This window comes from Polyodon spathula, chromosome 5 (genome assembly GCF_017654505.1).
Source record: "Polyodon spathula isolate WHYD16114869_AA chromosome 5, ASM1765450v1, whole genome shotgun sequence".
Lineage (NCBI taxonomy): Eukaryota > Metazoa > Chordata > Actinopteri > Acipenseriformes > Polyodontidae > Polyodon > Polyodon spathula.
This window is the reverse complement of record NC_054538.1, coordinates 10,738,797-10,756,927: the sequence shown is the minus strand read 5'-3', so window position 1 is coordinate 10,756,927 and position 18,131 is coordinate 10,738,797. Positions and strand designations below refer to the sequence as shown.

Sequence of the window (18,131 nt, the reverse complement as noted above, 5' to 3'; positions counted from 1 at the left end):
AATGTCAGAATCCCCCAAAAATATTGAGTTAAAAGTTTTTTTCATCAAATCTAAAACTGGAATGAGGAATCTGGGGTCATTTTTGATCATTTGAGTCTCATATTTAAAAAAAAAAAAAATTGACTGACTCTGAAATGCTAATGCATGTCTTTGTTTCACCCATAACAGATTATTGTAATGCTCTGTTTGTTGCTATCCCTAAACGTGTGGTGTCTAGTTTAACAGCTAGTTCAAAACACTGCTGCCAGAATTCTAACTAAAAGCAAAAAATAGCTTATTACCAGTCTTAGCTTCTTTGCACTGGCTCCCTTTGCATTTTAGAATTTATTATAGGATTTTGCTTTTAACTTATAACGCACTAAATGGATTGGCATCAAGTTATTTCCAGGAGTTGCAGAGCCTTTACAATCCAAGTCGTACTCCAAGATCGCAGGATGTGGGACTATTGTTTTTTTCAAGAGTGAAGTTGGTGCGGGACAGAAAGCCTTCTCTAGTAAAGCCCTAACACTGTGGAATGCTCTACCATCTTTAGTCAAAAAAGCAGGGGATCTTTCTATTTTTAAAACAGCATTGAAAACCAATTTTTTTAAAAATTGCTTTTTAACCATAATGTTATCACTGATTATATATTGCATTAGTCTTTTTAACTGGAATTATCTTTGCCTCTTAAATGTTGTATTATATTGTAAAATGTTGTAAATCGCCTTGAGGTCCTTGTGATGAAAGGTGCTACATAAATGTAAATAAAAATAAATAAAATACTGTGCTTTGTCGTTCACAGATTAAGGAAGCTCAGAATTATCACAGACCACAATAGTGACAATACACAAACGTGACCTTGTTCTCTAGTAAAAACAAACTTGCCTCAACATACTTGACATGTGTACAACCAAGCTACTGTTCCTGAACTTGTTTTTAAAAGTACGGGTACTGCCAAAACAAAAACAATGAAGTTAGAAGGGGGTTCAATAGATTGCTTTAGAATACCTAAAAGCTATACACTTAGGCCTACAGCAAATATATTGAACTAACTGCTAGCTGTTTTTTTTTATTCTGTTAAATTAATGTAAATTTGAGAATTAATTCAGTTCTAGGAGATTTCTGTAGCAGCGTTTTGTTTTTATTACTCATTTGGTGTCTCCATAGTATCTGAAGAATATTGACAACTGGGTTAAAATGAAATAAAAATTAATTGTGGTGGCTATTCATGTGTTATTTTTATAATTTCCCCTCTGAGCATTGAGGTGGTCATTTTTGGGAATAGAAGGATTTACACTTACTTCATGTTAATAATAAGCTCTCTGTTTTGTAAAACTTGAAGCTTAGTGTGTAGCGTAAGGCAGCTGCAAAAAACATTGTGGCTGCATCTGGCTAATTCACAGAAGCTGGTGCAGTGCACAGAATAAATGCTGCTTCAGCAGCTTGCAAGGCTAGAGAAATAAACAGTGAGATGACATATTGCGCTATATTTGATACCTCAGTCTGATGAGTATTTCCACAACTAAATGCATCCATTCTGACAAGACCAAGCACCTCCCATGAACACCTGTGATGATGCCACATGCATTTAAAGTTCAGGACAATTACATAAACTGATTCTAAAGTTAGGAGGCTGAACTCACTTGAACTACAGATATATGCAGCCTGTTACAAAACAGACATGGAGAAAGTAGGGTTTCAGTTTAAGACAAAATACTGCAAAGTTCTGTTCAAGGCTAGTCCTGTTGAAATGTAACTTCCAGCAACTAAACATTTAAATCATATTTCCATGATCTTAATATGGTCTCCCTAAAATGTATAAACCATGTTTACTGTATTTATATTGTATGTTGTAACATTAATATTAAAATAGCTTAATAGGAAAATAGCTGTAGGAATAATCAGGGATGCTATTACTACCGATTACAAAGTAATTCCTTATATATTTCTGATTACTTTGAAGCTACTTTTGCCAATAATAATAACCACCGACTAGTATCTTAGTTTTAATGCTAGTAAAGTAGAAAAAATACATCAGATATTTAAGGAACTGACATTTTCACACAGGTTCTGCCAACTGCAGATTCTGCAATACTTCATACTGAAGTAACAAAAAGTATCTCCTCAAAAAAGGATTCTTTAATTACAGTTAAAGAATGCCACTGTTTAGATCTTAAATCATCCCCAATGTCTGAGCTAAATATATTTATTTATAGACAAAAAAAAACAAAAAAAACTTACTTTTGTCAAAACAAACCTAAAAAAACTGGCTTGTTCTTAGTTCTTTCACCAAAAGAAGAACACAATGCTGTTGGCATACAAATGCCCTACAGTGTATAAGTTTTGCAATCTTTTACACAGATCTGCTAAAATGTAGTTTCGTATTGCTCATCACTATTCAGTACTTTGGCGACATTCTGGGTCACGTACCTTCTCCAGCTTCCGCTCCTCTGACTCACTACTAGGCAGTCTTGCTTTGAGCTTGACAGATCCCTCTTTAAATATGTCTCCAAACCCCACTCCTCTGACTTTTTTTGGCTGTGCTATGGCTCCATCCAAAATTTCAGAAGAGAGTTGCGGAGAAGTAGGAGTGGTGGGGCCTGCTCCAGGAAGCTCTTTACTGTTAGTCACTGAAACAGCAGATCGCCATAAAACTCTTTAGTCACATGTACACCAGCACAAACTAGGGACTCCAAATTGAATAGTGCCAAATCATTCACACTCCCCCCCCCCCCCCCCTAGGGATGTCAATTCAAATGTTAACTAACTGTTATTACAATTTCAAGATTTACCAGCAATAAATGTAATATGTTCAAGGGTTTATCAGTGTTTTACTTTTTGCACAGATTAGACACACATCAGAAATCAGAATACCTCTCTTCACAAAATACAATGCCATAAGTTATCTTTTCACTCTCTTAGTATTTTTACCTGAATCATCAAGAACATCATTCTGTTCTCCATCATCTGAGACTTCTATTTCCTTAACAAAATTGGATGGAAACAAACCGGATTTTCCATTCATTGTTCCACTCCACCAACCCTCTTCAACCTGGTAATTAAATGCAGTTGAAGAATGTGTGCTACATGTAATGGTATGCACAGTATACTGCTGCTGCAGTTTATTTGAACTTGGAATAACAAAGCATTTAAGGCAAATGATTTAAAAAGTAAAGTACAAAATTTAAAAAAGTTTACTTATCACAAGGAACTGAAACACTACTGTACAGGAGGCGTTTACAAATACTGTTCTGCATATTTTACCTTGGATGCATTTGGCCTAAATACTGTAATAAAACCGTTGAGGCACTGAACAAAGAAGTCATCATACTGTAGAAGCAAATGTTACCAGCGTAGCCACCTACAAATCATGTGATAAGAAACTACATGAACCATATAGTGCAACACAGACACTGCAAAACAGCACAGCTGTCCACAGATCAGCAGTACAGTAAAGTAACACAGGGAAAACATATAGGCAGCTAAAAATAAGTCACTCCCTAGACATGACTTACCTCTTCATTAATATCTACCACATCTCCCACTTTCAGCTCCAGTTCATCTTCGTTCTGTGGTAAGTATTCAAAAACAACTTTGCACTGTCGTTTCTTTGATCCTGTTTCCATGGTAAAAAAAAAACAAGGATCATTTGGGTACAAGATCTTGGGCACAGAAAATAAAACAGTGATTGCAGGAGGAAGTCAAGAAGGTAAATATGTTGAACACAGCAGTCTGTTTATGGTTAAGATTGCATGCAAGTACTATCCAGGAAGTACACACCCAGATAAAAAGTTGTGTTACACAGCCATTGATTATGTCAACTTACATACCTATTAGAGTTATTTGTCACAATTTCAGCAAGGCAATCCGCAAGCAAGACACGCCTCTGTAAATATTGTCAAGTCTCCTCTATTATGATAACAAAGACTTACTTCAGCTCCATCTTGAATTAGACTACAATATGTTATATAAAGCCCATTATTTTATTTAATGTAACTTGGCTAAGTTGTACTAGTTACTTCTATATAACAATATAAATCAAATAAATACATATTTTTATTACATTTTAGATGTGTAGCCCTGGCAAGCTAAACGGAAGCAGTTTTACATACACACAAAAAAAAAGCTAATTATATATGATGGCAATTATTTTGTCAGGGAAATTCCTCTTGCAATTTTTCAGTTAATCATTAACATTATTCTGTGGACATTTTTTTGGTTTCTCACTTGCATTGAATACCGCTATAGATGAAGTATAAATACAAGCAAGGAACAAAACAGTTCAACGGAAGAAAAAGATCACAACTGTAATTAACAATTAACCTGGCAGAAATCTCTAATAATCCCCCAATGTGGAAGTCTTTATTTGTCTTTATGCAGTTTCTTCTGGCTTTTTGGGTTTTGTTTTCAGATTGGGAGTTTCCCAGTCATTGACATACAGTATAACTTAGCGTGCACATTTGTTCTGGCCTGCCCATATGAGAGAGAGAGTGTACAGGTGACTGAACAGCATTCAAGAAAAAAATATGTTAATTGCAGCTGAGCAAAAATGGCAGCAATCCATACAATACAGAACAAAACCGTCGTTTTCCAGACAAGTACAGGTGATTTCAAAGTCATCTGGCTAGTTCACAGACAACCCAGGTATCAAATAAATACAATATACAGTTTACCACAGATTAATGAATATTGGCACTAGATTATAGGAAGGAAGGTGATAAAGCATCAATGGAGGTCCACGACAAACATATCCAGAAGGGTCTTCTCACCCGCATAATCAGGGATCTTTGTTAAATCAAGCACATCAAATTTATTGAGTCAAGTCTTACATTAAAAAACAGGAACCTGCCCTAATTATCAGTCCTACAGCTACTGCACACAGGCAACTCACACATCATCATTATGCTTCATTAAAGCTATCTCAAGAGGTCACAGCACAGAAAACAGCTTAATTCTGCAAGACAACTTCTGCCTACTCATACAAGTACATTTTATATTAACTAAAAAACTACAAAGACAAAGCCATAATTTAATCTGCATAAATTTACTACAAGCCTACCTTACTGTGTATCATACTGCATACAGTATATAAATCAAGGCAATGAACAGGAACAATTTTTCTTTCAACTTGACCCCATCAGTCAGTTAAATTAAACTGTTCAGACACTTGCTGTTTTTACAGTTTAAAACAGACAATAGCCTGTCTTCTATGTCTTAATGTAGAATTCTTCCTATTGCACATGTGTTTTCTGTGCTTTTTCAATAAAAAATAAAACAAGCCAGCACTATTTCTATTATATTAAATATCCCACTACGGAAGCCTGCAATTCAGAAACTGTATCTGTACAATATGGAACTTAATGAATGTTGCTGTAATTTGCATTTTGGAAGGTTTTTTGTGTTGCTTGTTTTGTTAATGCAGTAAGCCTATATTTTTAATATGCATTTTTTTCTCAATGTCCACGCTTATATTAAACCCAACATGAATTAGGCATGTACCAGTTTCTCAAATAGTAGTAAGGGTTGAGCCCCTTTAAAACAGAACTGTGTATTTCTCCCAAGCCCTTTAAACTTTTTATAACACTAACGTTTTCCCAATACAACTTTTTTCTTCACTTAGCCACATTGTTAAATCAGTAAAAAAAATAAAATAAAAAATACCAAACTTTTTTTTCATTTATTATTAACCTAGTTACTAAATAACATTTTTGTTTTTACTTATTTATCTTAAGAATTGTCTTTCCACACAATTTATTACGGTACAGTAGTGCTGCCACAAATAATCCAATTAAATAAATTCCAGATTTTGTTTTAATCAATTAATATTTTCACAAATCAATTTGGCAGAACATGTTCAGACTTGTTAATTAAACTTGTCACTTACCTCTTAAGTGGCTAAATGTCCTTAGCTGTTGAAGAGCATTTATTAGCAAGATCTCTGCCTGTCTTTAAATTAGCCAACTGGCCAGCCAAAATTATTAAGCTGGGGCTCAAGCAATCTCCACCAAAATAAACACTATTTATATACTGCTGTTTTTCACTCTGTCACACATACTAAGCTTTTTTTTTTTTGGGGGGGGGGGGGGGGGGGTTCATAAAGCTTTACTGTACATCATCATTTTAATTTTGTTTACTTCAAAAGATTTCAGACTCTCAGAAGGTTTGCTTTTTTAAGTTCTTAAACAGAAATCCAAACTACATTCAATAAAGATTCATATTTTTTCCATTTCCTTATATCATTAAAAAACATTTAATAACAGTAAGCTTGGGGTTAAAATTACTTCAGAAACACTGAAAAAATTACAATTATTGAAACGGTTTAGACAGCCACTTACCAGTAAAAGGAAACACAGGCAACATTAATCTTCCTAGTGACTTCCAGAGTATTACCCCAATACATTCAGACAGCAGAGTACATGCAAGAGCAAAGCTTTTAAAAGTGCAAGAAGGGGAAACGAATCTACAGAGTAATGTGCAACTTGCTGCTCTGCCATTTCCATTCTGCCTCTTTTGAATTTGCTGACTATGCAGTCAACTATATTAGATTCATGTGCACTACTTGTTTTAACAAGACTATTCCCTAGGTCACACTGCCAGTTAAACTTGAAAGTTTAAAAGGTATACAAATTCGTACTGGGACAAATATTCAAACAAACACTATTTGACATGTATTTGGAGGCAAAACAGGCAATGCTTTTATTCATTCCTTTAATAAAATGTATGACCATATCACAAAGATATAATGGAGAAAATGAAAAGCAAGAAGAAGAAAAAAAAAAAAAAAAAAAAAGTCTCACATTTACTTAGAGTGACACAGACCTGGCCTATATCACACATACAGCAAGTGTGTTCAGCCATAAGCAACTAACAAAATGTTACAGTCCTGACCAGCTTTTAAATTTATGAACAGAAGGTAATTAACCCTCTACAGCATCTTCCTTGTTTCCAGTGTCACAGTGTATTTATAAGTGATACAGTTGCATGGTTAATTATGTCTCCACAGTTATTTGTCTCCAAAGTATTTTGGAAATATTATTCTCTTAACCTGTAGGGATGTTTATATTGCTATTGGTTTTAATGTTTATGTATGATTTACACACATACACTGATAAAAGAACTAGCTGAAACAAACTGAGTAATGGTAGTGCATTAGCAATTAGAAAAATTAAATATACAATGTACTACAGTATGACATAGACTATTACACAGCAACGTTTTATGACAGCTTTATGAAAAAACAACAATCAGTATACAACCAGAATAATTTGGATTAAAGAAATAAATAGAAAAACTAAAGCATAAATGAATGCTGTCCAATAAAATATTCATTTAATTGTGGAAAAAATGCATCCATGTTAAAAATAAATGTTTTGTAGCTTTTTGCATAGTGTGGACCAAGTGTTCTTTTTCATCTTCTTTTTTTTTTTTTTTTTTTTTTTTTTTTTTTAAATCAATCAACTGTTTATCACCTATCATCATCCTGAAGACACACTGAGGATAAGTATAACCCTTTAAATCAGGATTTCTTTAAAGAAAGGGAGGTTTGACTTTAGATATTTTGATTTGACAAGAGTAAGCAATCACTTCAATTGGTTAAAGTTTAAAGTTGAGTGTACTTACTCCTTTTGAAACTCTTGTGATTGGACTGTGGTTGAAATGCTCCAGCTGGGAACCCGTAGATACTCATTCTCTGTACAAGACTAGCCACATTTCCACGCTCTCTCTTAATAGGCTGGACTTTGTCTTTTGCCTCAGTTTCTTTCTTAATTTCCTAAAAATCAAAAAGGCAAGTGTTTTCAGTTCCTTTTTCAGATTCCACAAAAAGTTAGAAGATCAAAATGTGAACAAAACATTTTATTTATTTATGTATATTGCGCCTTTCATACAACAGTATCTAAAAGCGCTTTACAAATGAATAAAAACAACAAATACAACATTTCTTAAAACAATTATAATATGAACATGAAAAAGTTACAGTGAAATGAATCAATGAAATTAGCAGAGCAATAAAAAGAGAAGAACACAACATTTTGTATAAAATTCTAGTCTAAAAAATTATTTTTCAATCTTGATTTAAAAATATTGAGTGCCTCTGCATCTCTAATGTCAGATGGTAATTTATTCCATAATCTGAGAGCATTGTAGCTAAAAGCTTTTTCTCCTTTACTTTTTTTCTTTGGGAGAAGACCAAAATCAGTGAACCTTAAAGCTCGCCTAGGTACATATAGGGACAAGAGTCAAAAGTAAGATCTTATAATCAACTCTAAATCTTACTGGAAGCCAGTGTAGGGAAGCCAGCACAGGAGTTATGTGGTCATTTGCTTTTCCTTTTTTTTTTTTTTTTTAAACTAAGCACTCGCACCGCTGCATTGTGATTGATCATGAGAAACGTGTGATGTACCAAATGTTCAGAGTACAGCTTGTCCAGAAGTTAAAACAATGTGGCATTGAGGAGATACATTTTAACTACACAACAACTTGTGTCCCAAAATATCAAGAATATGAATTCAAAAGTTGATTGTTTCTGTACAGCAGACCATACTATAGTATGTGAAGGAAACTGTTTTTACACATGTAGTTTCCATAAAATAGGGTTAAATGGTTTATGAGATATTATCAGTTAAAAAAAAGGAACAGCAACTTTACAATAATTTACCAGAGGTTCACTTCTCTGGAATAATGAATACCGTACGCATACTTAAGTCAAGACGTTTTCCACACTTTGATTTGCAAGCAGACAACTTCTATCAGTACTCATCAGTACTGGAGCTTTCAGATCACCTTCACAACCTCCTGCTGTTGCAGGTGCACATCTTCTTAGTTTAGAGTTTGAAAAAAAGCGAGACAACTTTAAAAGTGGGAGGAAGCTGGTGTCCCTGCAGCGAAACAAACTATTATGGAATGTAAACAAACCAGATAGCTACCCACAACAAAATCTTTAAAATCAAGGTGTCATTATTCTATGTGCCATTTATGTGATATCAACAGTAGCAAATTAGCTGCATAGTAAATGCACTTAAACTGGAAGATAAAATAATAGGTTTAATGATACTGTAAACCCCTGTAGTATTTGCAATGTGCGCAGCATTGTAAATCTCCTTTGGTACAATGTGTATAGTGGCAGACAGTATTACTGCTGTACAGCACCACCCTCTAGTGGAAAACACACACACACAGTGCCTATAGGAAGTATTCACCTCCCCTTGGACGTTTTCACAGTTTGTTGTGTTACAACCCGAAAAATCTTGATGCATTTAAATGGATTTGTTTTTTTTCTTTTGATTTACACAACCTACTCATACTTTCAATGTGTGAAAAAACAGGGGGTGGAAAGAAATCAATTAAAAATAAAACCCCATCTGAGTCCATTCCATCTGTGTGTAATAAAAGTGGTTCACATGATTTCAGGTTAAATACATCTGTCTCTGTAAGGTCCCATAGTTGGGCAGTGCACTCAAAGCAAAGATACTACCACGAAGACCAAGGAGTTTTCAAAACAACTCTGGGACAAAGTTGTGGAAAGGCACAGAGGGGTATAAAAAAATTTCAAAGGCATTGAATATCCCTTGGAGCACAGTCAAGTCAATCATTAAGAAGTGGGAGGTATACTGCACCACCCAGAATCTGCTTAGACCAGGCTGTCCTCCCAAACTGAGCAGCAGGGTAAGAAGCGCACTGGTCAGCCATCAAGAGGCCAGTGAAAACTCTGAAAGACCTACAGCATTCCATGACTGAGATGGGAGAAACTGTCCATGTGTTAATAATAGCTGAGGTACTCCACAAATCTTGGAATTTGCAAAAAGGCATGTAGGAGACTCTGAAAAGACGTGGCAAAAGATTCTGTGGTTCGACAAAACAAAAATTGAACTATTTGTCCTAAATGCAAAGCATAATGCCTGGTGCAAACCCAACACGACACATCACCCAGATAACACTATCCCTACTGTAAAGCATAGTGGTGTGGGGATGCTTTTCATTGGCAAGGACTGGGAAGCTTGTCAGGGTAGAAGGCAAAATGGATGGAGCTAAATACAGGCAAATCCTTGAGGAAAACCTGCTCCAGTCTGCAAAAGATCTAAGATTGGGACAGAGATTCACCTTTCAGCAGGACAATGACCCCAAGCACACAGCCAAAGCGACACTGGAGTGGCTTAAACACAAGAAAGTAAATGTCCGAGTGGCCCAGTCAAAGCCCAGACTTGAAGGATGTGTATAACCTGTCAAGCTTCTTTGCATTTGGTACTGTTTTTCTACCAAAATGCACACAATATTTACAGTCGGCACCATCAAATTCTGCAAAGGGGGGGGCAACATTCTTTCCCTGCACATACATTAATTAATTCATAAACACATTACCATAAGAGTTAGTTATATTTTATTTTAATATAAAATATTGCATTTCTATCATTATAAAGATATGTCAATCTTCATATTTTAATAGTTTCACAAATCGATGGATTGTGCATGTCCAATAAATAACTAATATTACTTCTGTTCAAATCTAGTCAATTACATATACATATTTTTATAATATGGTAAATATAAACTACTTGTCTGACACGCAAAGTATAATGGTAAAACTTTTGTCCCAGACACAAATCTTGTTGTCCTGGGTGTTGGGCGATACGAATTGCACACCCCTGAATCTATCCACAACCCTACTGCCAATGTTGCATCATTTGAAACCAACTTTATTCAGTCACTTTTTTCACTGCAAATACTCTCCTCATTAACCAGAGGTGTGGCAGCTACTGTACTGAAACATTCCAGAAATTAAAATGTAATACCATTACTGAACCAGAGTAAAGATGTCTTCATTCCTTCCATTTCAGAACATGCAATGAGAAGATGAAAATTACAGAGAGGCATGTGCAGTTCGGTATATAGACAGCCTTATCATCTGAAAACGATGGTATGTGTCAGAAAACAACAAAACCGCTGTACTACAGTATAGTAAATATAACAGTGCACAAAATAATATATACAATATTTTGTACTACTTGCTTATCAACGCATGCTGATGGAGAAATCTTTTTTTTTTTTTTTTTTTTTTTTTTTAATTAAAACAGATAACTCAAGCCCAACACAATGGATGAACTAAAGTAATCTTAAAACTGAATGTGCTGAATGCCAGAATCTCTACAATTAGAACTTCCTTAAAACCATTCCATCTATCAGCCACTCTGAGGATCATATGACATTACAAACATTAAATATAATGCAGTGACCACAATATATAGTTTTTACAGTGCAATTCCATAAAAGTGCAAGACTTTCCCCCACACATTCTACCGTACTGCAACCAGTACAAGATTCAAGTTGAGACTGTTCACCCATTGATGCATGTGTAATTCAATGAATAAATCTCGAGTCTGCAGCAGATACATTTACCGTAAGACACTACTCTGCAACTTCACGTTGCAACCTGTCTTTCTTTTTGCCAGCTCGGCAGCCACAGAAGTCATACGCTAAGAGCCAGATCTTCTGGATTGGGATCACATCCAGTCAATTTCACTGCACTAGACTCTAACAAGAATGCACCAATGAAGTCTGGAATTTCAAACGGGCGTAGTCATGGTACTGATATACATAACCAGTGTTACCGGAGGACTGGAGTGTCAAGCAATATCCTCCTAGATCAGTTAGGTGACAGAATATATTAATTTCACTTTGCAAAGTATTCTTCTTTGCAAATACTGTAGGTCTGCCTTAATAAAGAAAAGTCACTTTAAAAATAATTATACTATATTATGAGTTTGCTCAGCACATTTTAGAGCAGCAACAATTTTAAGAGACATGGAACTGCATTATTTAAATTCTCCCTGGGACTGTCATTTGAAAACAGAAATGAGTTTTTGTGAACAAGAAATAAGCATTCCTGGATGTATAATGAATGAGAAATTGAGTATTAGATCGAATGGTCAATAATACAGTGATATAGTTAACATATACAGTACAATACATTGTTTTTTGACAACAATGGAATACAGCTGTACACCAACTGTAAAGAAACCGTCTCAAAGCATGTAGACTGTATCATTGACACAGTAAAGGAAAACAATAGGGCACTACAGGTGTTACTTAGACATAATCTGTAGTTAGAGAATAGACTACATCCGTGTACAATATATATTAAAGCAGTTAATTTATAGGGAAAATGTAATTTGAAGATGTTAATGAACATGATTTAATACTGGACAGTGACGTTTAAACTTTTTGTTTGTTTTTTTCTGCAAACCTTTATTACAGAATGTGCAATTGCTGTTTGCCAGAAAACCTTTTTAATGACATTCTTACAGCTCAGTGTGTTACTGAAAGTCTTTGTTTTATGCAGGTTTAAAAGCAAAAGTAAAACAAATCTGCTATCCTCCTGACAACTCTCCATTTAATAAATCATGTTAATGCATTACTTCAAAACCAATTCTAATTTTACATACAGTACACCACATCACTATCATGTCACTTGTAACTAACAAAACATTGTTGTTTTTTTGTTTTTTTTAGTTATGCAATTCTATTGACTACATAGGTCTCAAAACTTGCAGTTTCAAAAGAAATTGCACTGCAAAGACATTGCAAATATGCCCTTTCATTTTAAAACATGACCTCTGGCACAACACTAGGTAAACGAAAGCTCTTAATTATCTTGCCTTTTCTTCCAGGAAATCCATTACACTTGCACTTCCTGGGGGAATTCTTCAGCAGTGCCTTTGAGGTCAAGCATCTTATGGCTGCAAAGCATGTCAGTCATTAAGGTGGGGATTTACCAACATGTTTTTAATTCCCCAGGTAAAATGATTCTGAAAGTGCACAAACAGCTTTCTTTAACACACAGTCCCAAATATCGTGTTTTAAATGAAAATACGCATTTGCTATAACCGTTTTTTTGTTGTTTTTTTTTTTCAATCAAAACTTCACATTTGGAACATCTAGGTAAGGATCTGCATGGCTTGGAAAATATATGTAATTATTTTGTTGGCCTCAATCACTTTAAATCACGAAGCTTGTGTGCTCTACAGCCACCATATGTACAGCACATTTACAAAAAATGTAAAGTGTAGGACTGTACTGATAATCAGATTTCCCTTCAGTAATTCCTTTTAAGATGTTTTAAGTTGTCATGTATTATTTAAAATCAAATACAACGTGTTACTGAACACAAAATAATGTGCTCCCTCGATTCACCTTATTTACACAATTAGTGAGCAATAATAAATAAGAGTTTGCTACAGTGATTATACACAAATGACTTATTGTTTGACTTCAAACTTATCTACTGGTAAAAAAAAAAAAAAAACCTCAAGATTTATCAAACCGATCAAACGAAATAACAGCATTCCTATTTTACCACACTTCTATCCTTTTTTAATAGAATATCGTTTTGACTTCAATTTGTTTGTTTTCGTATAAATGTGCAATCTTTGCAGTAGTATGGGATTGTAGTCTGGGGCAAGATTTTACAGCATTGTTTTCAGTTAATGCCCTGGGCGAAAGGAAAATTAGCTTCCAAAGAGCTTTAAAAAATCGCTTAATAATTAACTCAGTTGCCACTTACTGGCACTCAATTGTAAAGGGGAGGGTGAGGGAGCTTTCCTTGTGAATTTAAAACATTAACTAATAGGCTTGTTAAGTTTCAATAGTTTACAGAAATAGAAAAAAAAAAAAAAAACACGGCATTTACAAAAATACACAAGAGCAAGAATCATACATATTCTGTTTTTACATTTGTGTTTTATTGCAAGTATTGGTCTGCTGTTTGATATGACTCCATTACTGTATGTTTCAATCAGCCGGACACAGCAGATATATCAGATTGCATAGCTTTGTGTGCTTTAAATAATCAGTGAAGCTTACAAAAATAAGTGACTGACATTTAAAATGCACTACAGTAGTTGAAAGAAAAAAGTTTGTCCATACATATTAAGACCAGTCCTTTTGTCCTGCAAGAACCTCCTAGGAAATCTACAGACAAGCATTAATTTTCAAGTTTTTGAATGTTGCAATGCACTGCATTAATATATATAGACTGACGTGGGATAACACATTTAAATGTTAAACACACATACTGTAACAGTACCAATGCAGGAGGAACACCCAATGCAAATCAACCTCTCCTGACGATACTGAAGTGCCGATGTTTCATGAACCTGCCTACATGACCTACAGACATGCAGTGCACTTTTGATGTTTCTCATGTACTTGTGCTGTATGATTTCACAGAGGGCTACAGTAGCTAAATATTAAAAGAACAGCACCTTAAGCTAGTCATTGTCAGACATAAACAACGTGTGATAATCTATTATTAATCATACAGCTATTACAGTATAAAGTTATGAGCAAACAAAATGATTCTGAAATTCCTTTTGAGTTTCTATTTGCTCATACAATTTACTATATTTAGCATTACTACGAGCAGGCAAAGCGAGTGTGTGGTATACATTCTGAACTGTAGCATTTAAAAAAAGTGAATCAAAGTTTAGGCCATAAATACATGTACATATATATATATATATATATATATATATATATATATATATATATATATATATATATATATACACACACACACACACACACACACACACACACACACACACACACAAAAGAAACTTAACACTCGGTCTAATGGATTTAATCAAATATTTTAAACACAGATATTAAACTAAATCACAGAAAATGTGAACAAAAATACAGATCAAAGAATCATGATGATCAAGTTTTCAGTATGAAACATTACAAAGTTAGTATCGGGTAGGTCCTCCCTGAGCATTAATACAATCCTGACAGAGTTGACGCATAGACCTGATCAGCCTCTGGATAGACTGCTGTGGAATATTCCTCCACTCCTCCTGTGCAGCAACAGCCAGCTGGCAAAGGTTGGTTGGTCGTGGTTGTCACCTGAGAATGGCACTGGCAATTTGGTCACACAGATGTTCTGTTGGACTCAGGTCAAGAGAAAAAGCTGGCCACGGCAAGACCTCGACATTGTTTTCTTGAAGTCGTGCAACTGTAATCCTGTGTGGTCTTGCCTTATCCTGCTGGAATACAACACTTCCGGATTGGCTTGCAGGAAAGGAAAAACTGTTGCCTCAAGGACTTCGTTCAATGAGCTATTGATGTAAAACTGTTGCGTTTTCATTGTGCATTACTCCCCTGTATATATATGAATGTGACTCGAATGAACTTGTTCTCTGATTCTGAGGTCACCCTTGGCCTGCCTGACCTTGTTCGGTCCTCATGAGTGCCAGTTTCTTTTGATGGTGGTCATTTGATGGTCTTGGCCACAGCAGTTACAGACACTTGCAAAGTTCTTGCGATTTGCCTTAAAGATTGACCTTCATTTCTTAAAGTAATTACAGACTTTCTTTGCTTAACTGAGTGTATTTTGCCATTTTCTGCTTCCTTACATTCAGGAATGACAAACTTGTGCCTATGCTACCTATATTTATAGTAATCACCGACCCTCACCTGTTAAAAATAATTGAAATCTTTGTATATCCCTCCTCTGATCTGTGCCTTTACACAACTTTATCCTGGAGTTGTTTTGAAAGCTCCTTGGTCTTCATGGTAGTATCTTTGCTTTGAATGCACTACCCAACTGTTGGACCTTACAGAGACAGGTGTATTTAACATGAAATCATGTGAACCACATTTATTGCACACAGATGGACTCCATTTAACTTATTATGTGAATTCTGAAGGCAACTGGTTGCACCTAAGCTTATTTAGGAGAGTCATAGCAAATAGGGTGAATACTTATCTAATGAAGAATTTTCAGGTTTTTATTTTTAATTGATTTGATTTTTCACCCTCACTCCCGTTTTTCATACATTGAAAGTGTTGAGTAGATTGTTTAAATCAAAAAGGGAAAAAAATCCAATTTAAATGCATCAAGATTGCAGGTTGTATATATTTTTTTTTTATGTACTGCGTAACATCATTATTGTAGATTTAGTAGAAACGTAATAATTAGCAAACGTTTGCTGGTCATTAAGTTTATTATTCATTTAATATTTTTTGTGTTCAGTTAAGTAAGAATTAACAACAGAATTGTATTTATTTTGTATTAAATACCGAAACTAGGTATATTTAATACAAAGCCTCTAATGCACAGAGGTGCTTTGAAGTACGATATTAACGCATCTAGTAGCAATGGTTTACAGCACGAGTTCTTCAGTGTGCAATGGCCTTAATATGGCAAATCTAAACACATACTTTACAGTATTCAACTCACCAATTACTGCACATGTCACATTACACTATCCAATTCAATAGTAAAGCCAACAGCAAGGTTATGTGTTTATTCACACAGTATCAAAACAATATTCTGTAAGGAACAAGTTCCACTTACCAAGTCTTCAGACATGTTTTCTACGAGGTACCATACACACCCTGCCAGGTTCCGAGAAGTACAAACACTGTCAAAGCACAAAGTTCAGCGCAATCTAAAATCTGCCTTCAGGCTACTTAGATTAGTGTCTACACACAGCTGCTGCAGATCCACATACTTCGCAAACACATTGCTTTAAACAACAGGCAATGAGCATTAAATGAACACTCATTAAACCCAATAACAAAGTACTAAGGGGTCATACTTTTCACTGCAATTCTTACTAACTTCTTGCTTTTGAAATGATTCAAGAAAGATCTTGCCCCTCCCCACTTAATCACTTCAGGAAGAAGGTCAGTTTACATACCTGTTTACAGTACTGTATATGAGGTTTGCAATAAAGACGTGTATAAAATTACAGTCAAAGTACATCTTAGAATCAGAACAATTACATTAACTCCACTTTGAGCTTCTGTGTTTATGCACAAACCACACAACTGAAAATATTCTGAAAGAGTAGTTTACAGTATTTAAAAAAAGAACAAAAGATCAGAAGGAGGAGCATTAAGTATTTCAAACTAAAAATAAAACTATTTTTTGGTAGAATACAAAATTATAAGGTCAGGCCTTATTGAAAATACATGCAACAAATATTACAGAATGTCAGCAGCATTTGATTAAAAGCCTTCAGTAAACACATTTTCTTTATAGAAAGCAGTTATTCAATTCCAGAGAACACATGAAACTTTTGAGAGACCACAAGATATTTAATATGGTCCTAACTTAGTCTCAATCAGAATGATTGCTAGTCTGCTGAAATGACAGCAATGCTATAGGACATATTTCATGAACCTCTGGTAATGCAGACACTGCAGTGCAGCATTTTTCTAATTTGCAGAAATACTGTACTTGTTCTAGACTGGATCATTAGACGAGACAGTAGGGGTTGAGATGTTTTTCAATTTGCCCTAGTTTTCATTGTCAGCCTCAGACTACAGTATTCCATTGTGAATGTTTTAATACCCTTCTCCCACAGCCCCACCTGCCTTTGTCCACAATGACCTCAGACAGCTGCAGTAGTAAATCTACATTTCTAGAGTTTAACAGCTACAGCAACAATTCCTTACCAAAACAGTGTTTAGATTAATTGTAGGCATGTATGTACAATAAGGAGTGGATACAAATTACAGCATACAACAAAATAACGCTTCTTTTTAATCACAAAATATGCAAGTAGTTTTGCAATGAGCATCCTTTAAGCTTGGCAAATGATGTACATTTACAGTTATAACATTAACACTGAAAAAATTGCCTGTGCAAACTTTGATCTTGAAGAAACAGCTCCTTCAACTTGAACTGATTCACTGCTCTCCATAAAGCTGTCAGCTTTTCTTAGGCTCTGTGGAGAGCAGCGATCAGTATACATTCAAATCAACATCACTGACCTTCACCTGGGTATCACCCATCCACTGGTTGCTGTGATGAGCTCTATCCCAATAATTGAATATTTGCTTCATGCAGCTCTATTGTACATTAAAGGCAATACTGCAAGCCCCAGTGTTTCTGATAAGGTCACATAATACAATTACTGAAAGAAGTTGTGTGAACTATAAAATGTTAATATCACAAACAAAGCAGTCTTGAGAATGTCTGTCATGGCCAGTTAAGTTCACATTTTGGTCAACAGCTTTCAGCCACATGGCCTCACAAATAAGCAGACTGAAATCTGTTCAGCTTCTATATTTACTTCTAAGAGGAGTTTCACCACTTCACTGATAGACACTGTCTTTCAGCCTTCAGCTCTGTCCCTCTGTCCCTCACA

General features: G+C 35.1%; 1 protein-coding gene across 3 annotated transcripts in view; it reads right to left on the bottom strand.

Moving 5' to 3' along the window:
- LOC121315540 (CD2-associated protein) overlaps positions 1 to 18,131 on the bottom strand; it is a 66,785-nt gene that overhangs the window by 24,854 nt on the left and 23,800 nt on the right. For 2 of the 3 annotated variants that reach the window (XM_041249711.1, XM_041249712.1), the window contains 4 exons: positions 7,600 to 7,750; positions 3,495 to 3,595; positions 2,911 to 3,031; positions 2,410 to 2,609 (listed from right to left, as the gene is read on the bottom strand). In XM_041249711.1, the coding sequence (XP_041105645.1) occupies positions 2,410 to 2,609; positions 2,911 to 3,031; positions 3,495 to 3,595; positions 7,600 to 7,750 (573 nt within the window). Of the gene's footprint in view, positions 1 to 2,409; positions 2,610 to 2,910; positions 3,032 to 3,494; positions 3,596 to 6,314; positions 6,633 to 7,599; positions 7,751 to 18,131 lie in introns of those variants that run through there. The other variant, XM_041249713.1, reaches the window with a different exon arrangement.